The 24,052-nt window shown below is 44.9% G+C and overlaps 2 protein-coding genes across 6 annotated transcripts in view; one reads left to right on the top strand and one right to left on the bottom strand.

Annotated features, from left to right (window-relative positions):
* USP20 (ubiquitin specific peptidase 20) overlaps window positions 1-9,453 on the bottom strand; it is a 37,574-nt gene extending 28,121 nt beyond the window's left edge. For 2 of the 4 annotated variants that reach the window (XM_079961254.1, XM_079961251.1), the window contains exons 1-8: window positions 8,961-9,452; window positions 4,898-4,995; window positions 4,099-4,152; window positions 3,784-3,846; window positions 2,271-2,402; window positions 1,578-1,674; window positions 1,380-1,449; window positions 484-597 (exon numbers count right to left, since the gene is read on the bottom strand). In XM_079961254.1, the coding sequence (XP_079817380.1) occupies window positions 484-597; window positions 1,380-1,449; window positions 1,578-1,674; window positions 2,271-2,402; window positions 3,784-3,846; window positions 4,099-4,152; window positions 4,898-4,978 (611 nt within the window). In that variant the 5' untranslated portion in view covers window positions 4,979-4,995; window positions 8,961-9,452. Of the gene's footprint in view, window positions 1-483; window positions 598-1,379; window positions 1,450-1,577; window positions 1,675-2,270; window positions 2,403-3,783; window positions 3,847-4,098; window positions 4,153-4,897; window positions 4,996-8,960 lie in introns of all 4 variants that reach the window. The other 2 variants (XM_079961253.1, XM_079961252.1) reach the window with 2 other exon arrangements.
* Window positions 9,454-10,801: 1,348 nt separating this feature from the next.
* On the top strand, window positions 10,802-23,554 carry LOC307207536 (splicing factor C9orf78). Of its 2 annotated transcripts, none has more exons than XM_079961538.1 (9): window positions 10,802-10,961; window positions 12,950-13,009; window positions 13,622-13,673; window positions 14,731-14,801; window positions 17,004-17,081; window positions 18,100-18,297; window positions 18,755-18,891; window positions 20,402-20,500; window positions 21,373-23,554. In XM_079961538.1, the coding sequence occupies exons 1-9, from the start codon at window positions 10,879-10,881 to the stop codon at window positions 21,462-21,464; spliced, it is 870 nt and encodes a 289-aa protein (XP_079817664.1). In that variant the 5' UTR covers window positions 10,802-10,878; the 3' UTR covers window positions 21,465-23,554. The 2 variants fall into 2 exon arrangements, with proteins under 2 accessions (XP_079817664.1, XP_079817665.1); XM_079961539.1 differs by having other exon boundaries at window positions 10,811-10,956.
* The last annotated feature ends 498 nt before the right edge of the window (window positions 23,555-24,052 follow it).

The raw sequence follows: 24,052 nt of genomic DNA on the forward strand, positions 1-24,052 counted from the left end.
CAGTCATACCTTGGGTTACAGATGCTTCAGGCTGCATGTTTTCAGGTTGCGCACTGCACCAAACCCAGAAGTACCGGAACAGGTTACTTCTGGGTTTCGGCGCTCACGCATGAGCAGAAACACTAAATCGCAACCTGCGCGGGCGCAGATGCGGCGCTGCGGGTTGCGAACACTGCGGGTTGTGAACGTGCCTCCCGTATGGATCACATTCGCAACCTTAGCGTCCACTGTAGTTCTTATTATTTTTCTTCTCTTCTCTTATTTTTCTTTTCTTCTACTTTTTCTTTTCCTTCATTGTTTTCTTTTTTCTTTCTCTCTTTGCTTTTGTTTTAATTTAGATTATTTTACTGTATCATGAAAAAACTTTAATAAAATCTTATTTTTTTAAAAAACCACAACAACACCAGGACCTTCTGCATGCAAAGCAAGTGCTCTACCAGTGAGCTGTGGTCCCTACAGCCGCAGTGTCCTAGATTTACTCACCGCTTCTTATGCCACACTTCGGAAATCAGCTTATGGTAACTTTTGCAAAGTGCTGGCTTCTTGTCAGTGCGCACGAGACCACCACACTCAAGGAAGAATTGAGTGAGTGGGGGACTGATAGGAAGACAAGAAAGAAAGAAAAGTGGGTTATGATTTATACAACAACTTCAATTGGGGGCAGAGAGAAAGGGAAACATTTATGCCTTTAATAAAAGGTGGAAGAGACCAAGCGGCTAAAAAAAAATCTGCCTGGCCCCAAAGAAGCCACCAGATCTGGCCTACAAGCAGCCTCTGCCAAGCTGGTGCAACATCCAGATGCTTTGGACTACAAGATGCTGGCTTGGGGGTTGATGGGTTTTGTCGTGCCCAAGATACTAATAGGGGGCTGATGGGAGTTATAGTGCAACACATACTGGTTGGGGGTTGATGGGTGTTATAATGGCATATATGCTGGCTGGGGGATAATGGGAATTGTAGTACCAAACATACTAGCTGGAGGGTGATGAAGGTACAGTGGTGCCCCGCAAGACGAACGCCTCGCAAGACGGAAAACCCGCTAGATGAAAGGGTTTTCCGTTTTGGAGGCGCTTCGCAAAACGAATTTCCCTATGGGCTTGCTTCGCAAGACGAAAATGTCTTGCGAGTTCCTGCGGGGTTTTTTTCCCTTTCCCCCCCCTTTTCCTAAGCCCTAAGCCGCTTATCAGCTGATCCGCTAAAAGCCGCTAAACCGCTAATAGCGCTAATCCGCTAAGCTGTCAATGGGCTTGCTTCGCAAGACGAAAAAACCGCTATATGAAGAGCCTCACGGAACGGATTAATTTCGTCTTGCGAGGCACCACTGTAGTGGTCTGCAGTCTGTAAATAGCAATTATCTGAAAATGACTCTGAAAACCTACCAGTTTGAGAGAGCCTGGAGTGCAGCGTTCATGTAGCAGGAGTTACCAAGATTTTTCATTCCAGTAAGGCCTAGAAAAAGAATGAAAAAAGGGAGGGGATTGGAGGCTTGTTCATTATGCCCACTGCTACGTTTTTATTTTCTGTGTTCAAGGAAAAAGGAAAGGGGTATTTTCACACTCTAAGACCTTTGGATTTACCTCTTGGTTTCAGGTCATCATCTTCCGACTCGGACTCCCCTTCATCAGCAACTGCAATGGGGACGGCTTTTAGGGAATGGGTGGGTGGAGGAGAATCCTGGAAGTGAAAGTTGGGGAGTAAATATCAAAGGCAATTCTGCTTTGCCACACAGTATATTTCTCCAAACTAAGAAACAACAGCTGAGTTTTCTTTTTTCCTCCTGTCTCCTGATCCCTTCTCTTTTTTAGACTGTTAGGCCTGAGGGCAGGGACTGTCTCATCACTGACATTTGTAAGCTTCCAGTCATCTGGAGGCCAAAGAACGAGATTAAAATGCTTTTAATAAGTAAAAAAAAAAGAGAAATGTTATTATTATTTATTAAATGTGTATACCACTGCCCATCCAAAGATGCCAGGGTGGTTCACAACAGAAAAATACAAAATGAGAATATAAAACACATAATAAAACAAAACAATAGATATCCTCCCACAAACACATTTAAAAAGCCATAGAATGTTAATCAGCCAAATGTCTGGTTGAAGAGAAATGTTTTAGCCTAAAGATATGTAATGAAGGTACCATACTGTGTTGTAGATCCCACTGGTCCTGACACTTCTCTGCTACATTCCAAGTTGGGATAGTCTTACATGTTGACCACTTGAGCTAAGAAAAAGAGTAACTCAAAGCATCCAGCTTTGCCACAAAACACTCACCTGGTCCATGAATTTTGATGGAGGGACTGGTGTGTGGGAGGACAACCGCTGGTCCAAGAAAACCTCCTTCTCGCAGGCATAGCACCATACCCGGAACGTTGTCAGGTTTACCGTCAGGTTGTGCTTTTTGGCCTAGCAATTTAAAAACACACAAACACAGAGAGCACACCAATTAATCTGGGTTGTGTCCAGCTATGCAGTGCAGACCCATCGAAATTAATGGGCCAAAGTCAGTCATGTCCATCAGTTTCAATGATGGGATGCTGCTCTAGGTAGCAGTAACACTAACAATCTTATTTTTCTGATCTATGGTACCCAAGAAGTGGGACTGTGAAATTGCACAGGCAAGATCCAACTGATCTTGAATTCTACTGCAATGCAGTCAGAGCAGAAGCAAGAAGATAGAGCCTCAGGTTCAATAAGAATGTAAGCACAGCTCTGCTGGATGAGGCCAAAGGAGTGCTAGGAAGTCCAGCATCCTGCTTTCCTAGCGGCCAAGCTGATGCCCCAATGGGAAACCCAAAAGCAGCACCTGAGGGCAACAGCAATTCTCCTCGCATGCAATTCAGAGTACCTGGTATTGAGAGACATACCACCTTTGATAGTAGAGGTGTGATATAACATCCCTATGAGGGAAGGTTGCAGCATTTGGGACTTTTTAGTTTAGAGAAAAGATGAGTAAGAAGTGCCATTCTAGAAGTTTATAAAATTATGCATGATGTGAAGAAAGTGAATAGAGAGGCATTTTTCTCCCTCTCTTCAACAAAGCTGGATGTTGGAATATTTAGGACAGGCAGTGCATAGTTAAACTATAGAACTCACCCCCACAGATGATGGCCCCAAACATAGATGGCTTTAAAAGAGGAGTGGACAAATTCATGTAGAAGAAGGCTATCTATGACTACAAGTCATAATGGCTATGCTCTCCAGATAGCAGTAATCCTGACTAACAATTTTATATTTCTAATTGGAGGCAGAAATTTAATGCTACTTGGAGGTAGTAATGCTTCTGAATGCCAGCTGCTGGAAACTGCAGGAGTGGGGAGTGCTCTTGTGCTGGAATCTTGCTTGTAAGTATCCCACACGTATCTGGTTGGCCACTGTGAGAAGAAGATGCTGGACTAGGTGGGCTATCAGCCTGATCCAGCAGGCCTCTTCTTACATTCTTATGCCTCAACAGGAAGCCCAAAAGCAGGACCTGAGTGAAACAGCAACTCTCCCCACTTGTGATTCTGAGCAACTGGTATTCAGAGGCATATTGCCTCCAACAGTGCAGGGAAAAGATAGACACAAGAATTGGCCACAACAGTGTGTTACGTTTCCAAAATATGTCCCTCAGCTAGTACAAAAAATTAGAGGACCTCAGATCTAGACAATACTTGTGTGTTTTCAAAGCAACATGGCTGAGAGAAGTGTTGAATCCTAAACATTTGGGGGGGGGGGTGTTACAATTAAGTTCCAAGGAAATTTTCCTGGCTGCTCGCTTGCTTTCTGGGGAAACTAGATCTCTTACCTGTGCATGAATGGTGCTGTGGTCAGCAAAGGATTCCCCGCAACCAACATAAGGACAGGAAACCTGAAGTGAAACAAAGCCAATTGACAGTCACAGTGGAAACATGGCAAAAGAAATTGAGAGCAATAAAAAGGTTGGTGCGTGGGTGGGTGGGTATGGATACACACACAATGCACAGAAAATAGTACTACTTCACACCCCAAAGGTGAAAAGTCTACCTGGTACAGTTCAGTAACTTGCTGTGAATGACATTTTACAACAGAAAGAATAAAAGTCATGCATGCAGGAAAATGTATTTGAAAAGAATGTCTTTACCTGAAGACAGGCCCACAGGTTTGGTCCCCCTGCTCCACAAGACTGGCAAGTACCCTGTTTCATATGAGGAGGAGAAATAATTATCAGTGGCCTATCGTCCTCAGAGACAGACTCATCATCAGACAAAGGAGTGGGGAAATGATGGACCTGCAGATGCTGAACTCGTATCAGCTCCGGCCAATGTGGCCAATGAAGCTTGGATGATAGGAGTTGGAAGTCCAGCAATATCTGGAGGGCCACAGGCCCCTTCATCCCTGATCTAAGGAGGAACATTCCCTATGGCATGCAAAAAGATGAGAGAATGCCTCTGTTCAAAAGATGTATTCCCTCATGAAAGAAGAAATGCCTCTTCTTCAACCAAGTGTGGGGAAACTATGACCCTCCCTACATTGTTGGACTTGGATCTCCCATCAGCCCCAACCTGCATGCCCAGTAGTCTGGGATGATGGGAGCTGAAGTCCAACAATACAACTCGGTGTCCTCCTCTGGAATTTGCAGGGCTCCAACTTCCATCAGCCTCAGTCAGCATGGTCAGTGGTCATGGATGATGGAAGTTGCAGTCCAGCAAGCATGTGGATGGCCAAAGCTTCCCCACCCTGATGCTATGTATAACTTTTCCTCTTAGGAATGAGCTTCAGACATGTAGGGAATACTTAAGTCAGACTTGCACTGGTTTAGTAGTCCTATCTTCTCCCCAAGGATATTATCATGGTACTGGGGATCTCCTTGACCCCAGTCTTAAAATGTATTTGTTTGTTTATGGATTGGGTAATTTTTTTGCAAATGAATTTTTCCTTACTTTGGATTTAAGAAGCAGATCATCCTTAGTGACTTCACCTATGGAATCCAGGTGAGGACAAATGTCTCTGGGATCACCCATATTGCACCTGGGTTCACCTGTGTGGATCAAGAGAGAGAGAGAGAGAGAAGGACAGCAAAACTGGTCAGATTGTTTTCACATTCAGCTTGCTCATCTGTTCATATTTTAAATGAGAGAAGCTGAACCACAAGCCTGTCTTTTTCTATTTATTTATTTATTTATTGATTGATTGATTGATTGATTGATTGCATTTATATCCCACATTTTTCACCAAGGAGCTCAGTGTAGTATACATGGTCCTCCCCATTGTTCTTTAATCCCCACAACAACCCTGTGAGGAAGGTTAGGCTGAGAGGCAGTGGAAAGCTGAAGGTTACCCAGTGAACTTCATATATGTATCAGCATGTCACATTCCAGTGCAGAGTTGACCTCTAGCTAACATGGCCTTAGCTTGACATAACCTGGAGCTGACTTCAGGTTACTGGAGGAAAAAAAGGTTACTGACAAGGAAATCTACCTGGACTTGAAAACTCTGGGCCTTGTACGGATTGACACAATCTCTTGTTGCAAGAGAGCAGGTATTGAAACACACTTCTGTGTCCTATGATTCAAAGGACGGTACATGTCTGATGACCCATGAAACAAAGCACTCAGAAACTGGAAAAACTGCATACAACATTAGGGATACGTGGGGAGTTGTAGTCAAAACCAGCTGGAAGACACTAGTTTGTGGAGGAAAGCTGCAATAGAGTGAATAATAAAGTGGAACCATGACTTCTCATGACTTGGATGTCCATACTACATTGCATAAACAGACCCTAGTCTTGAACCAACTGCCACTTTGGTATGAATCAACAGGGCTGGCCCATCTCAACACAGGATAGACATCATGGCTAGTAGCCCTCAATAGCCTTCTCCTCCATGAATTTGTCCAGTCCTTTTTTAAAGTCATCAAAGTCTGTGGCCATCCTGTGGGAGTGAGGCCACACTATCCATTTAAAGCACAAAGCTTCCTCCAAAGAATCCTAGCAAATGTAGTTTGTCACAATTCCCTGCATCCTTAATAATATAATTCCTGGAATTTTTTTTAAAGAAATTTTTTTGTGGGGGGGTGGGGGTGGTGGAAGCCATGTGCTTTAAATGTGTATGTGCAGCTGGTATCTCTGCCACTTGAGGGTGCTGGCACTAGCAAGGAGACAAAATCTTAAAGGTAAAGGTAAAGGTACCCCTGCCCGTACGGGCCAGTCTTGACAGACTCTGGGGTTGTGCGCCCATCTCACTTAAGAGGCCAGGGGCCAGCGCTGTCCGGAGACACTTCCGGGTCACGTGGCCAGCGTGACATCGCTGCTCTGGCGAGCCAGAGCCGCACACGGAAACGCCGTTTACCTTCCCGCTGGTAAGCGGTCCCTATTTATCTACTTGCACCCGGAGGTGCTTTCGAACTGCTAGGTTGGCAGGCGCTGGGACCGAGCAGCGGGAGCGCACCCCGCCGCAGGGATTCGAACCGCCGACCTTTCGATCGGCAAGCCCTAGGCACTGAGGCTTTAACCCACAGCGCCACCTGCGTCCCGAGACAAAATCTTAGGCTCTGCTAAATCAACCAAAAATGGTTGTTACTGTAGGGATTAATTTTCCCCTAGGCAGCGATTCCCATCTACTGTGGAAAAGGAACAGATCGTTATTCAGAGTACTGGCAGAAGAGGGCAAAAGCAAATGAACCTCCAAGCAACAATGACAGGAACAGAAAGCTCCAAAGAGCACTCGCAAGAATGAGCAGCCAATTGTCCTTCCAATGAGCGAATGACGCATTACTCATCATTTTTTCCCCTTCAACAGCTGGAGCTGCTGCATCATCCAACTTGACATTTCTCTCCCTCCATTTTTCACAGATGCCTGCACCCACCCTCCCATTCCTGCAGCCATGGACAGACAGACACAGACAGTCCCATTCTTTTATTTTCTTTGTCCAATATTCAGAAGTTCACCATATTTGTTTGGGGCAAAAAACGATTCCCAGAATTAAATGCAAATCAAACCAGAGACTTTGGAAACAATTGAGAATGAAAGAAAATCAGGGTCACATTTAGCCCTCAGTCCTGAGGTTCCACACCCCTGTGCAAACAATTTACTGGCGATAACACAAGCCTTGAACGGATTAATGATTCAACTTTTTCTAGCAATCCAAGTGTGCTGAAAGTCCAGAAATCATATCACTCCAAGCTAGCAAAGGCAATGAAAAGGTTTGCCATTCTTCTGGCAATCATTTCCTCTATCATATTGTAGAGTGTCGTGAGCCATGGTGGAAGGGAAAGCTTCCATTCTACCAAATAGTTACTGACCTGCCATTTTAAAAGGCACAAGTGCATTTTGTTAAATCCTACATGCACCAAACCTTACTGTGACATTCACAGCTTTATCTGGGTGCAGGCACACAAGTCTGCCTACACAACACAAAGCTGCAGTTTTTCTAGTGTGCCCTCAAACTATCCAAATTTAAATCAAAAAGATACAGCATCAGAAACCTAATTTCCATTGAATTTTTGCATCCCTGAGATTTCCAAGGAAAGAATGGGCCAACTCCCAACACAAGCCCTCTGTTGCCACCCAAAAGGCATAACTGACATCCTGTGAGGGCATATTCTGCCCTAATTAAGAAACATCAAGTCCATCTTGACCACACGGTTCAGCTGTCACATCAACACTCTTGCGTATTATCCCAAACCAATGCTTTCCACCATCAAGTTTCCTATATTTAAAATGAGGTTAGACAAACTCCTGGAGAATAAGGCTACATCACTGGGTACTAGTGACAATGCCTATTTGCTGGGAATCACAAATAGGAAGAGTATTGTTGCATGGCAGGCTTCCTATGACCAAGGGTGGGGCGCCTGTGGCCCTCCAGATGTTACTAAGCTACAACTCCCACATGTGCTGGGCTGATGGGAGTTGGAGTCCCAACAACATATGGAGGGCCACAGGGTCCCCATCACTGTCAAAGGCATCTGGTTGACCACTGAGAGAACAGGATGCTCAACTAGATTGGCCTTTAACCTTATCTTGCTGCCAGGCTCTTCTTATATGTGATCCAGACATGTTCCTATGATTGCCCTTGTGTCAGTGTCACAGAAGACAAATAGATATATGTATTATTATTTTTTAAAGGACATACCGTATTCTATCTACATTATAGTTTAATGCTGAAATACCATCACTATCCCAGTTCAATGCTGTCAGTCAGATTCAATATACATAATTATAGACAATTGAGGGGTGTAAATTTCAGACCACTCCACAGAAAAGGGACATCAAAATCATGTTAAACAGTAACAAACCAATATTAAGCGATCAGAACTTTGAAACAAACTCTTCCTTTCAGAGTAACTCATTAAACAACAATGCACACACAAATCCACAACCAAAGATCTCCCCCTTTCAAGAGGAAACATCTGAAGAAAATATTTTAAAATCCATCTTCATACCCCACTTCCCAAAAAGTAATATCACATTACAAAGCTGGGTGAGACGGGGAGAATCATGAACCTGTCTGGAGCTGTTCCCCCCAATTAGATTTTCCACTAAAAATAATGAACGGGCACAGCTGGCTGCCCCACCCCAAATTCAGCACATGTGACAGATTCTCCCCACACAAACCCAAATGTAATAGTTAATAAAATAGTTAATAAAATTATAAAGGCATCCACCTCTCCCAGTATCTCCACATAGTAATAACAGGGGACTGATGCATTAATAATGCCCCCATAGGAATAATTATTAAGGTTCCCCATAATAATAAGCGGGGGTTGATACATTAATGAGCGCTTTTAAAGAAAAATCAACTTGGACCTCCTCTTCCCACCACGCAAGCTAACGGTGGTGTGAATTAAAAGGGCTGCCCCCTCCCTTCATTCCCTCCTTGGATCAACATCAGAAAGCATTTTATTAAAACCCCAACTTTCAAGTGGCTGATGGCTCCCCCATACCGATTTTTTTTTTTGGGGGGTGACCCAATTTGCATCTGCCCAGCTCCAAAATCGCCACCTACCTCCCCGTTCGCTCCTGGAACGCCCTTCTCCGGGGCGACGGGCCAGGCGAGGCCGGTGCTTCGGGTACCCCAACTAGGCCCAAGGCTGCCCCCGCCCCGCGCTCATCGTCCTCTCTGCAAGCCAAAGAGGCTCGGGGCGTCCAAGGCCAAATGCGGGGGAAGGTTTCCCTTTCTCAGGTAGGTCGCTGTTTACCTGCTCAGGCCTCCTCGGGAGGAGGAGAGGCGGCTGCCTGACAGCAGCTCGGATGAGATGGGCGGTTTTGACAGGAGAAGGAGCAGGCGGAGGAAGAGGAGGAGGAGGTGGTACCAGCAGCCGGGCTGGGAGGGAACAGAGGCGGGCCTGGAGGCGGGGATAGGGAGCGAAGGAGGCCGTTGCCACTACCGAACAGTAGCATGAAAATGCGAATTCCTCAGAAACCAGGGACGTTCTACTCGTGTAGAATAGAATGTCCGTGTTTTCTGAGGAATGTTGGGCGCGCTCCAGCGAGCACACCCTGTTCTGTCAATGCCCCCCCCAAGAGAAAAAACAGTGGTGATACGTGTGCCCCACATGGGGGTAGCCGGGGCGGAGGCGGGGGAAGACAGTGGGGCAGCTGCCCCCCAAATCTAGTAAATCAATAAAAAAACTAACTAACTGAGGTTCTGCCCCCTCCCTAACATGAAGCCTGCTCCCTTAACATAAATCCTGGGTTACACCCCTAGTGCCCCACTAGTATGGGATCTGATGTGAAGAGCCTCCTGATCAGTATGTGACTCTCCATAAAGCATCCTACAGTTCGTGTGTCCCCACCCCCACGAAAAAAATAATAATCTGCCAAGAATAGTATCCACCCCATATGTCACCAGAAGAGAAAAATTGTGCCCCAAAAATATGGGGTTTAAAGGAAAGAGCCTCCTGCTCAGAATATGTGTCACCTCCTCCAGCACCACCCCCACCCCCCAAAAAAATCCGTCAGCAATAGCTATGGCTTTTTAGAATATGGTCTCCGCTTCCTTGACAGCGGTTGTTGCCCCTGCAGATTAGAGGCTGGCAAATGTTGTCCCCATCTTCAAAAAGGGGCGAAAGAAGTCGTCCCTGGTAACTACAGAAGGGTCAGCTTGATATCAAACCAGGAAAGGTATTAGAATAGATAACTAAAAAGAAAAGGATACTGTGATTATTAAGACCCAGCATGGGTTTCTCAAAAACAAATCTTGCCGGATTAATCTTGTCTTCTATGGAGGCTTTTAAGCAGAGGTTGGATGGCCATCTGTCATAGAATATTTAGTTGAGACTCCTGCATTGCATTGGACTAGATGACCCTCAGGATCCCTTCCAACTTCACAATTCTGTGATTCTATGGGTAACACATTGAGCCCCTTGGAGGAAAAGGTGGGGCACAAATTGAGTACTAAACCACTAGCGAGGGATGAGGGGTTATGAATGCTTCACAAGCTTGGAAATAAAAATTAAGATATTTGGTTATACTGTATATATTAATCTGTACAGAGCCATGCACACTGATGTCGCTATGTAAATAAATAGATGATGATGATGATGATGATGATGATGATGATGAATGTTTTGAAGAACATACAAGTTTCCTGTAAAACCCCCAACTGCTTTCTAGGGGAACAAACACAGAGACACTCACGCACTCTCAGCCAAGGTCACCCCTCTCTTCTGCGCCCCCATGCGCGCCCCCTACCGCGCGTTTGCACGTAGGGGAATCAGAACTAACATCAACCCTGCCGACCTCCCAAGCCGCTGGACAGCGCCACACTCTTGCCCACACATTCTAAGGGCAAAGCGACGCGGAAGCGGCTTCGTCGTGTCACTCTAACAGCGCGAGGAGCAAGGCGGAGACACGGAAGCGGCCATTGTTCCTCCCGCAAGCGACGGGGGGGAAGAGGGTTCGCCGCCAACACAGCCGGGGACATGCCTGCGGGGAAGGCTTTCCGTCGGAGGAAGGTGGACTCTGACGAGGATGACGAGGATGCGCAGGTCACCGAGGAGGTCCGGTGGGTGCTGGCGGAGTGCACGACACAAACACCCCACCTTAGTTAAACTTCGGGGGGAGTGCGGTTGGAAAGTGGTTTGGGGGTCGGGTTCTCTTGCAAAGTGGTTGGTACGTTTATTTTAATGACGACTGTTGTTGTTGTCCTCCAAAAAGCTCCAGGAAAGGTTCATGGTTCACTTTCCTTCCTCCGTGCTGTATTGTACCTTCACAGCAGCTTTGTAAAGTAGGTTAGGCTGAGAGATTGGCCCAGCTTCATAAAGTAAGCCCTTCATAGACTGAGCAGGATCTGTTCTCAGACGTCCCTGGTTTAATTAACCACTACATCACGCTGGCTCTTAGTAGGAGAGATATATTTTTCTATATATTTTTCTACAACAGGGGACAGGAGGCAACATGTCCTTGAAATCTTCTCCTGGTACCTGTGAAGCTTCTGAATCTGCCCCTTCAGCTTCCGTGGACATGAGCTGGTGCGGGTGGTTACCTTTTCCCCTTTGTATTATTTGTATTCTGCTTTTCCACCCACAAAAAAGCATGCTCACTGTGGCTTACAAGAAAGAAACAGGGCTGCATTTCAAACATACACTACAAACATACACTTTCATAATAACATACCAAAACCATGGGCTGGGAAATGGTTGCTGGGTAGCAGGGCCTGCTGTGGTCCTGCCTTGTACCAGCTAGGCTGAACTTGCCCTAGATGAAAACCTGGCACACTTCTTTCTAGGGTCTGCCCTGCGCAGTAACAGGTGTGAGCATTCTAGCAGCAGCTTGATAGTCATGTATAATACTGCATACAGATCTGCTGCGACATGCAGAGAAAACCCAGACTGTGTTCTGTACTGTCACTGACAGACTTAGATATGGCAATATCTGAATTGAAAGACAGGCATAGGCTATAGGTTCAGGCTACAAGGGGTAGGTTGCCCAGTTTAATGCTTTTTAACTTTGGTAGACTTAGTTGTAGATTTGCAAAATTCACTTGTTATGCTGATTAAACTTTGCCCCTGTTTCAGATTGCCTCTGGGCAACATATTACTCAATATTACCACTTTATTCAAGACTGCCTATTTATTATACTGAATAAATTACTTGGTATATGCAAAGAGATTTGAGGAGGAATGTGAGCCCTTCAAAGTGTTTTTGGAATTTGAAACAGAATTAAAATTGGTAATCCTTTAAAAAAAAAAACCAAACTATAATAATATACCAAAACCCACATTTCAGTACTATAAATATAATAAGATTACTTAAAACAACAAGCAGCATCCAAGAGCAACAATAACAAGGGAGCTTCACAGTTTCACCTTAGTCCTAGAACCACCCTTCCCATGATGTTGCTCACAGTCCCCTTTCCTGCAACAGCTTCTTATAAGGTTTCCAAGGGCAAAGGGTGGGGCAGCTGGAAATACCCCTCCCATGATATCGCTCCATAGAGGGGAGGGCAGAAGTAAGGAAGAGAAATAGAGCTAAAGGGGGAAGAGTATTTAATTCTACTGAATCTTAACTTTTATCCAGACCCCTTGGGAAAGTGATGTGTGCATGAGTACACGTTTTCTGTCTCTCGTGAGGGTACGGGCTTGTCTGGAAGAGACAAGTGCCTGGGGTAGTGAGTGCTCACAACACATTCTCAAAAATTCAAATGTGCCCATAGGCCCCAAAATGTTGATAATTCCCAAGGAATAATTTATTTCATTTTGATTTAATATTTATGTGCTTTTTCCAGCAGCAGGGTATCTAGAGGAGGTGGGCGGCAGGACACACTGGGCACTACTTGCACTTACCATGGGGCCTGCAGTGCACCTGAGCCACGCATCTCTCCTAGGAGTGACAAGGTGGCTCTGGTGCCTGCAGTCACCACTGCAGGCTCATGTCCACTGGCCGCCTCCCCCTCATGCAGGACATGGACTCCTGCAACCACCACACCACTTGAAAATAGTTTCCCATACTATTGTGTGTTTATGTGTTGTGTCTCCCACCCCACCCCCACAGGCTAAAACTAGAGGAAGCAAAAGAAGTGCAGAGTCTAAGGAGGAGGCCAAATGGAGTCAGGTAAGTGGTGTCCAGGAGTTCTTCTAACTGTAAAGATCCTCAGACTTCAGAGACACTGTGGCCATGGATGTCTTTGATCTGTTGTGGGACATTGACTTCCTAAGAAGCTCAGTTTTTTTCCTGGGGATTCATTTGCTTTTGAAAAGTTTCAAGTACCCATGATTGCAAAACTAATTTTTGGCCATGCTTGCTGGGGCTGATGGGAGTTGTCTGGAGGAAGTAGCTTCTCTCACAACAACTCTGCAGCATAGATTGGACAGAGAAAGAGTGACTGGCCTGAGGTCACCCAGTCAGTTTCATGGCTGCGTGAGGATTGGAACCCGAGCCTTTACCCAACCTGGTGCCCTCCAGATGTTTTGGACTACAGATCTCATCTGTTCCAATATCATATGATTGTGTTGACTAGGGCTAATGGAAGTTGTAGTCCAAAAACATCTGGAGGGCACCAGGTTAAGGAAAGTTACTCTAACAAGTACTCCTACACCACACTGGCTCTGAATACTGTTCATTCAGGTGCCACCTGTTGCTGCAGATTGTCATGCATTGTCAAACCTGAGAGCACATTGGGAGCATTGCTGCTGAATGACCTGAATTTCTTTTGTGTATTTGAAGTGCGGCTGCTCTGCTCGTGGGGGAGAAATTACAAGAAGAAACCACCCTGGCGGTAAGATTGAACTTTTGTCATTTATCTTACCTAGATAGAACCATAAAAAAAAGAATCAAGATCCTTAGGCACAGTTCATCACCTTTTCTTCTTCTCCCCCTTTGCCTGTCCTAAACAAGGCTGACAGAAACATTTCCGATTCCTAGCTAATGGTGTTACGTTTTCTCTGCACAATATTGACAAGGGCTCTGTTTGATCTGCTTTAGCAGTTCTTATGGGATCCAGTTGACCTCAGCCAAATTAGGACTTCATTACTTACAAATAGATTGCCTTAAATGTTGTTTTAGATGTGAATGTGATCTTATACAGTGGAACCTTGGTTCTCAAACGGCCTAGTTGCCGAACAAATCGGCTCCCAAACACCGCAAACCCGGAAGTAAGTGTTCTGGTTTGCAAATGTCCGACGCAACTTCAGAAGCCAAATGTCCGACGCAACTTCCACTTGAGTGCAGGAAGCTCCTGCAGCCAATCGGAAGCTGCGCCTTGGTTTTCGAACGGTTTCGGGAGTTGAACAGAATCCCGGAACAGATTAAGTTTGAGAACCAAAGTACCAATGTATTAAATTTGATCGCTTTTACTCCGCTTCTGTTGTATGCGATAGATGGATACCATATGAAAGAAAGTAGGGTGAATTAAATATGTGTGTTGTTATCAGCTCGACCCCTAGTAAGTGCAGAACTGTTACAGAATTATTTACCCTTAAATAAACATTCATAGAAGTATAGCCTTACAGTGCAATCCTGACTGGGTCTACGCAGAAGTAAGTTCTACTGAATTCAGTGGGACTTAATCCAAGGGAAGTGAATATGTACGATTGCAGCCATCCTGTGTACACCCATCTGAGAGTGAGACCTATCGAGCACAGCAAGAACATGCCCTATGACATTTGTGTGATGGTAATGTAGCCCAATGACGTATTCCTCTGGCTCCACCCACTACTGGAACGTGTCCCCCATGAAGAGATACAGCCCTCCGGCTGGGGAAAAAATCCCCACCTCTGTTATACTGCAATAAGTAGGATCAGATCATGGACTGTCTTCCTTCCTCTTCCCACCAGGATGATCCCTTTAAAATAAAGACCGGTGGAATGGTGGACATGAAGAAACTGAAAGAACGGGGCAAGGAGAGGTATGGAGGAACATTCCATACTCAGATAATAAACAAAGAATACTCCCACCCAATAATTAGCAGATAAACAACTATTTCCCCCCTTTAACCACCCCACCCCAAAATCTGTTATCAGACTTAGCTGTTGCAAGTCATTGGTGAGTGGGTCCAGCATCCTCCTCCACGGATGGTCCGGCATCTCTCCTCTCCCTTTGGAGGAAGAGGAAAAGCAGGAAGACTGTAGCAAAAGTTCTACCTGCTTTGCTGTTGGTATGGCTACTGCTAGCGCTGGTACAGTGGTGCCCCGCAAGACGAACGCCTCGCAAGACGGAAAACCCGCTAGACGAAAGGGTTTTCCGTTTTGGAGGCGCTTCGCAAAACGAATTTCCTATGGGCTTGCTTCGCAAGACGAAAATGTTTTGCGAGTTCCTGCGGGTTTTTTCCCCTTTTCCCCCCCTTTTCCTAAGCCGCTTATCAGCTGATCCGCTGATAAGCCACTTAACAGCTGATCGCTAAAAGCCGCTAAACCGCTAATAGCGCTAATCCGCTAAGCTGTCAATGGGCTTGCTTCGCAAGACGAAAAAAACGCTATACGAAGAGCCTCACGGAACGGATTAATTTCGTCTTGCGAGGCACCACTGTATCAATATATCGCCCAGGACCAGTACGGGGGGCGGAGGAGACCGCAGTGACAGCTTCACTCAGCGGTATATCATTGGTGATGCCACTACCACTCTTGAGTCCCTCTGTCTCCAGTGCCCAGCACACTGAGGAAGGAAAAAATCTAGCCAGGAGCTGGAGGCAGAGGGACTCAAGCGGCAGCAGTTTCACCAGTGATATACTGCTGGTGAAATTTCCATTGCACTCTGCCCTGGCAGAGGGAGAAACAAGCTGCATCGCCGATACAGCTTGTTCCTCCCTCCACTTCTTTAAACTGCTTGGCTAATGAACATGCTGCTGCCGTCCCCTCAGCAAAGCGGTTCTATGGAGCTCCAACCCACCACCAGCTCGCAGGAGCCAGCGGTGGGATGGGGGCACCGTTAAAGATCTCCCCCTCTACAGCTGAGAGAGCCCCTACCCTGCTCCTCCTTGCATGCGAGTAGGAGCGAGAACGGGGCTGCTTAGCTGGGAAGTGCAAAGCCTGCCCTTCCCTGGTGATAGAGCCCCGCCCCCGCTCCTGTTTGCACTCAAGTAGGAACGGGATCGAGGCTGCAGGCTTGGTTTGGCTACCGCCAGGCTGCCTCCAACTGGGAGGGTGTGCTGCACCTTTCCTACCAGAAAGACAGAGCTCACCCTCCTGGTAGAATTCACCCGGGAGGGTGGACTGCATCTTTCCTCCTGGGGTGAACAACCCCCAGAGGAAAGAGGCAGTGCACCCACACAGGCTAAGGCTAAGGCAGTCAAAAGCACAAAACCTGAAACGCACTCACCCACCCCCCACACCAGCAAAGGCGGAGGCAGCCTGGCCAAGGAGCCCCAGGGTCCTTGCTGCTCAGGCACGAGTGGCAGGGACACCGGAGCTGGCTCCGCTGGGGGCAGGCACCCTCTTGCCCCCAGCAGAGCCTGGCCAAGGGGCCCTGATTCCCTTGCTGGTCATGCACAAGCGGCAGGGGACTCTGGGCTCACTTAGCTGGGGGCAGGAGCCTTTCCGCACCCCCAGCTGAGCAGCAGGCTGGAGCCAGCTGTATTGGCCACAGCCCACAAGGCACCAAGGTGAAAGTGCCTCAGCTCCCATGGTGAGAGCTGCAGCAGGTTCACCCGGCACCTCGCCGACTGGGGCCAGTGCAGCTTTTTACAACATCACAATTTATCGCCAAACCACGATGTTTGGCTGGTGATACACTGTGATGTTGAAAACCCAATATCACCCAGCCCTAGCTACTGCTCTCCTGCTGCTGGTGGTATTGGCCACCACAACATCTTGTGGGGGTGAATTTCACAGTTTAATTATGTCATATGTAAATAAGTACATTCTTTCGTCCCATCTTCCAGCATTCAGCTTCACTGGATGGCCCCAAATTCTAGTATTACTGGAGAAGGTGAAACAGTTCTCTATCTGTCAAAATAAACGAAACTTTAAAATGCTTATCTTTGACTACATCAGAATTATGGTGTGGTATACATTTGCTAGCTCAAGCTGTAGTTTAGAGGAAACCATGGTTTGGCTTAACATCTCAAATGAGACATTGACATTTTAACAAATTTGTTACTGGTTTTTTCCAGGATCAGCGAAGAAGAGGACCTCAACCTTGGGACTTCTTTTTCCGCAGAGACCAACAGGAGGGATGAAGATGCTGATATGTAAGAATCTTGTCACATCCTATTTAGTAGACTAATTTGGCAGGAGTAAGGACTCCTTTATTGTCCATAGTGCACACTTATCATTCTTACCCTCCAAATGTTCCTATTGGCACTTCCTATTGTTCCCAGTATGTTTCCGAGCACAATTCAAAGTGTTGGTGCTGACCTTTAAAGCCCTAAACGGCCTCGGTTCAGTATACCTGAAGGAGCGTCTCCACCCCCATCATTCTGCCTGGACGCTGAGGTCCAGCGCCGAGGGCCTTCTGGCGGTTCCCTCATTGCGAGAAGCAAAGCTACAGGGAACCAGGCAGAGGGCCTTCTCGGTAGTGGCGCCCACCCTGTGGAACACCCTTCCAGCAGATGTCAAAGCGATAAACAACTACCTGACATTCAGAAGACATCTGAAGGCAGCCCTGTTCAGGGAAGTTTTTAACGTGTGATTTTGCTGTATTTTTGGTTTTTATGGAAGCTGCCCAGAGTGGCTGGGAAGGCCCAGCCAGATGGGCGGGATATAAATAATAAATTATTATTATTATTATTATTATTATTATTATTATTATTATTATTCTGTGCTTAAGAACATAAGAAGAGCTTGACTGCTGGATGATTCCAAAGCCCACCTCAATCCAACATCTTGTTTTGTACAATGGCCAATCAGATACCTTCCGGAAGCCCACAAGAAGGGCAAAAGACCAATAGCCTACCCATATCATTTTTTGTCATCGTCCCTCCACCCCACCCCAGCAATTGGTCTTCAGTGGTACAAGTAGGATCTGCAATAAAATACTGCCAAAAATCAATATGGGCCCAGAGTCAGCCCAGTGACAATGGGCAGTCAGCAAGTTCGTGGGAGGACCCTACCACCTACTCTGCTGCCAACCAAAAATGCTGACCACAGCCTGCCACCAAGGCCCTGTTTGAAGGCCTGGTGTTCTGACACCTGAAACTTAGCAGGGATGTGCAGCCCCACATAGATAGAGTGTGTTCTTGACTCCTGCTCTTCTGACTCCCTGTTCAGGATGAAGTACATTGAAACTGAGCTGAAGAAAAGGAAGGGAATTGTGGAAAATGAGGAGCAGAAAGTGAAGCAGAAGAATGCCGAAGACTGTCTATATGAGCTGCCTGAGAGTATTCGGGTCTCTTCAGCTAAGAAGACTGAGGAGATGCTGTCCAATCAGATGCTGAGCGGCATTCCAGAGGTGGACCTTGGAATTGAGTAGGTGACTTGGGTGGTACTTGTTTATTTCAAGCATTTTTACCCTTAAAAAAGGCTCTCCGAGCGGCCTGCAAATATTGGTAACAAGACAGTCTCAGAGCAATTCATGATTTAGGAACTTCATGCAAAACCCCAAGCTGGTGAGAAGTTTTAGGCATGTAGTCTATCTGGAGGTTCCACTGCATCAAAGGCCTAAAAGAGAATCCCCAGGGGCCTTCACCCATTAATAAACCAGGTTTTGTTTCCTAGCTGAATAGGGGTCTCCTAACAAATTTTCAGCACCCTGAACAAACTACAGGATTGTTTGGGAAAGCCATGTCTCCTTAAAGGGGTATGATAGTGCTTTATGTGTATAGTGCTGGTGATGCTTGGGTTGCCTTTCCCCACCAAATCTGGGGTGATCGTCTCTACTTTGTATAAAGAGAACATCATATACATATATTTCTTTTCCTTTCAGAGCTAAGATCAAAAACATCATTTCCACCGAGGAGGCCAAAGCACGATTGCTGGCCGAGCAGCAGAACAAAAAGAAAGACAGTGAAACCTCCTTTGTCCCAACAAACATGGCCGTCAACTACGTCCAGCACAACAGATGTGAGTCTCAGGCATGGTTGTGTTGCCCTCTTTGCATAAGGGCTGGTTGGGCAGACACTGATCCAAACACTAGTCTAGTCCTCTTTGCCTGTTCTTTGGACAACCTGTTCTTTTTGAGGGACTGCAGAGCATAGGTATTGCCAGAGAGAAGAGAAACCACACACAAACATACCTGCTGCGATGTGAGCAGGAACTAAATTGATTAAGAAATTGTTGTATGGGGGAATCAGTTCTGAGTAATCCTAGTAGGGAAAGGAAGCTAAGAAGGCCTGACTAGTTTTGGTTTTGTATAGAATTTGGTAGCAGCACAGGCAGAGGGCCTTCTCGGTAGTGGCACCCGCCCTGTGGAACACCCTCCCACCAGATGTCAAAGAGAAGAACAACTACCAGGCTTTTAGAAGACATCTGAAGGCAGCCCTGTTTAGGGAAGTTTTTAATGTTTAACAGACCATTGTATTTTAATACTTTGTTGGAAGCCGCCCAGAGTGGCTGGGGAAAACCAGCCAGATGGACGGAGTATAAATAATAAATTTATTATTATTATTATTATTATTATTATTATTATTATTATTATTATCATATTACAAAGTAAAGCTTGTTCCTTCTAATCCAGTCACAGTGGCTCATTTGCAAATTCAACTCCTGGTACTGTGGTTACTGTCTTCTAGATGTTGGGTAAACTCTGGCCTGTTTTTCTAGGGATCTGAATATTACTACCAGATTATCTGGAATCCTGAACTGATTGGGTAGACACTGAAACATTGTTCAGTATTGTAGGTCCCACTTATGTAACTTGCACTGTTACAATTTCTGTAGAATGCGTTGAGAGCATTGTTATGAAGTGGTAGATAACCTATTAATGAATAAACTTACAAATGGTATTATCTTCAGCATCATCAACATTACCACCATCATTTCTATACAGCTTCATAATCAGTGTTTTAAACATTTTCAGAACTTGGTAAAAAATATCGGCTCAAATCACAGAGAGAACTGTGTTCTCAGAACAGATGTATAGGTGCTTCTGGAAATGCTTTCATCCCTGATGTAAACGAAAGTACTGGTTCAGACATAATGCTAAACCGTGGCTTGGAGCTATGTAAATGAGCCTTTAAGGACCTAATGGTCTGCCAGCTACTCTTTCCTCGTTCTTCCTTCCTTTATGCATTGTGATTCCCTCCCTTCCTGGTTTCAAAACTGTAGTGTGCTGTTCTGACTGAACTAGGGTTGCACTTACCCATCACACCAGGATTGGAAACCATGGTTTCGAGAACAAGGCAAGCCATAGTTGCTGGTTCAGATGCCATGGCAAACTGTGGTTTGATGAAACCAGGACAAAAATCTGAATTGAAGCAAACCAAATGCGGAGAAGAGAAGGAACCTTGGAACCCCAAAGACATAAAAGGCTCATTCACAAAGCCCAATACTATGATTTGGTGCTGGATCTGAACTGGACCATTGTCTTAAACTCTGCTGCCCTGCATTATTGTAATATTCTGAATCCTTCCAGTTTATCATGAAGAGCTGAATGCACCAGTACGGAGAAACAAAGAAGAACCCAAAGCCCGTCCCCTCAGGGTGGGAGATACCGAGAAACCAGAACCTGAGAGTAAGTTCCTGCAAAACATCAGTGTGTGGATATCTGCAATGCCTGTGTGTGTCCACAGCTTGCATACATAAGCTGCCTTTGTCTTCTGACTCTCAGCTCTGATGCGGTTAACATGCAGGTGGGGCATGAATCTTAGAGGGTCTTAAGTTTTACTCACAGTAGATAGATCCATTAAAAATTAACGACCATGACAAAGTTAGGTCCATTAATTTCAGTGGATCTAATCTGAACAAAACTTAAATACCATTCAGAGACTTAACTATATATGGCCTTCATGCAGGTGGTCTGCCACTGAGCTGCATCCCTTCTCCATGCCTATGCTGCTGTAGTTCTCCTGCTCCAGGAAATATGTTCTTATATTCCCTTTCATAATAATAATCAGTTCCCAGCATAATAATGTCTTGTAGTGTTGGGGTTTCAGAAATAGAACCTGGATAGTCTCTTTAGCTATCCTGGCTAATTTGGTAGACCTTTCCTACCACTGATAGACATATCCTCCACCAAGGAAAATGGAACCCTTCATAGCAGCATGGACCATTTATTTATTTTTTTTAGCTTTGTCTATTTTACCCCTGAATGACAAGTTGAATTTTGTTCCTCTATGCAACTGTTTAAAAATATATAGGAGCCCCTGCCTCTTTTTTGCTTGTGGGCACTCTAAAGGAAAAAAATATATAGGCATATATGATGTTTCCCATTTTTTTTAACAAACAAACAAACAACAAGTTACATTTGGGACTAATTCTGGATTAGGTCTGGAAAGGTTGAAGGCTACCTCTTGGCGTCACATAGGCCTTTATCTAAATCTCATCGCTTATCATCTTTTTATAAAAGTTGATTTAATTAAGGTTCCCTCTTTCTTTATAACATAGGGTCTCCACCAAATCGCAAACGCCCCCCAAATGAGAAAGCAACCGACGACTATCACTATGAGAAGTTCAAGAAGATGAACCGGCGGTACTGAAGCTGGTTTTTCTGGGACGCAAAAATTCCTCTTCAGACATTAAGGGCAAATACACAGGGGACTTTGAGAAGGTGGGGTTTCACTTAGAATCATCCCTGCAACTGGGAACTGTTTTTGTAAACAGCTTTGTTTGTTTTTGTTTTTTTGTTTTGCACTCAAGCAGTGTTTTATGAAATAAAATAAATAAAATCAACTCTTGATAAAAGGTGGGGTATAAATAAATAAATGATAATAATAATTACAGTGGAATCTCAAGCAAAGGGAAGATTCTAAGTGCATTTACCTAAGCCATGGGTAGACAAACTAAGGCCCGGGGGCCAGATCCGGCCCAATCACTTTCTAAATCTGGCCCACAGATGATCCGGGAATCAGCGTGTTTTTACATGTGTAGAATGTGTCCTTTTATTTCAAATGCATCTCTGGGTTATTTGTGGGGCATAGGAATTCATTCATTATTTTTTTCAAAATATAATCCACCGCCCCCCCAGGGTCTGAAGGACAGTGGACCGCCCCCCTGCTGAAAAAGTTTGCTGACCCCTGACCTAAGCCTACTTAAATACCCCCTCCCTGCTAAATATGGGAATGTTTGATATCAAGCTAACACATGGGGTGGAGTGGCGGGGGGGGGGGACAGATCTGAGATGCAACTTGTGTGCATATGGGATGTGCCCAATCTCACTTCCCCTCATTAAGCCACACCCCATAAGCTTGATTAAAGTTGCTGAAAGAGACCACAGGTATGAAATTCACGGCATGTAATGCCCTAAGAGAGAATATTATGAAAATGATATACAGGTGGTACACGACCCCCGTCAAGCTTGCAAAAATCTATCATCTGCCCGATAATAAATGTTGGAAATGTAAAGAGACTGAAGGTACATTCTTTCACCTCTGGTGGACGTGCCCAAGGATTAAGGCTTTCTGGGAAATGATCTATAATGAACTGAAAAAGGTATTTAAATATACCTTCTTGAAGAAACCAGAGGCCTTTCTCCTGGGTATGGTCGGCCAAGTGGTGCCAAAGAAGGATAGAACTTTTTTTATGTATGCTACAGCAGCAGCAAGAATACTCATTGCAAAGCATTGGAAGACACAAGACCTACCCACCCTGGAAGAATGGCAGATGCAAGTAATGGACTATATAGAATTGGCTGAAATGACTGGCAGAATCCGAGACCAGGGAGAAGAGTCGGTGGAAGAAGATTGGAAGAAATTTAAAATCTATCTACAGAAACACTGTAAAATTATTGAATGTTAAAGACGTTGGAATAAAATGAAGTGGTTCTAGTAATAAGGTAAAATAAGAATATGCAAGAAGGGATGGATATCAGATGAAAATTTGAAGTTTGAATATGTGAAGATAAATAATTAAGGGTAAAATATGAGGTTATGAATTTGCTGAATAAATTTTTAATTGGAATACAAAAAAGGGAGGTGTGAGGAAGTCATGAAAATAAGTAAATGAATGTAAGATATTATAAAAGAGGGATTTTTAGTTTTTTACTTTTTTCTTTTTATGTTAAATTTTTGGTTTTTGTATCTTTGTATTTTTTTTCCTTGTGTGTTATTATTTTGTAACTCTTTTCTGTTAAAAATTTAATAAATATTATTAAAAAAAAAATAAAGTTGCTGAAAGAGGAGATTGTCTGGATGTTGGCAGCTTCCATTGCCCAAAGAAGTGTAAATAGCTCTCTGCAAGTGTGAATATTCCTTATGACTTCTGGGTGAAGAAGAGTAGAAGAGTTTGGATTTGATATCCCACTTTATCACTACCCAAAGGAGTCTCAAAGTGGCTAACAATTTCCTTTCCCCTCCTTCCCCACAACAAACACTCTGTGAGGTGAGTGGGGCTGAGAGACTTAAGGCAAGTGTGACTAGCCCAAGGTCACCCAGCAGCTGCATGTGGAGGAGCGGGGAAGCCAACCCGGTTCACTAGATTACAAGTCCACCACTCTTAACCAATATACCACACTGGTGTTAGTTCTGCCTATGCATCCTCCATAGGCCTGCTTATACAGCAGTTCCCGATTTGCCCTTCTCATGTTTATAATGTGTGTGTGTTTTCAATAATAAAACTTTCTATTTTAAAACACAGTTGGAGTATCTTTATTTCCCTCCCGCCTTTTTAATGCTTCACTCAGAAACTGGAGATTCAGAAGTTTGTGTCTTTTTTTTTTACAGGTTGCTGCCCCTGCTCACATTGCGTCCCAAACCCACCACCCTCTTTTCCAGTCCCTCACCCCCTCCCTTTACAACTCACCCAAACCCCCATATCTACACAGGTCCTCTCATGTCCCTCTGTCCCTGCTTTATTCAGTTATCTGCTGTTGTTAAAAACCTGCCTTCTCTTTTGTTCCTCTCCTGCACCTTGACTTCATGCAAATCCAGAATTGTTATGTGGCACTGCAAATCCTCCAGTTAAACGCAATGACAGCTTTACATTCCTACGTATATAGAAAGAAATTCCACCTTTCCTTGAATGAGCTCAAGGTGTACATGAAATGATGATGATGATGATGCGTATGTGGTTCTCTCCCCTCAAATTTATTTGCACAACAACCCAAGCATTTAAAAAATAATAATATCTT

Source organism: Podarcis cretensis (assembly GCF_951804945.1).
Source record: "Podarcis cretensis genome assembly, chromosome: Z".
Taxonomy (NCBI): domain Eukaryota; kingdom Metazoa; phylum Chordata; class Lepidosauria; order Squamata; family Lacertidae; genus Podarcis; species Podarcis cretensis.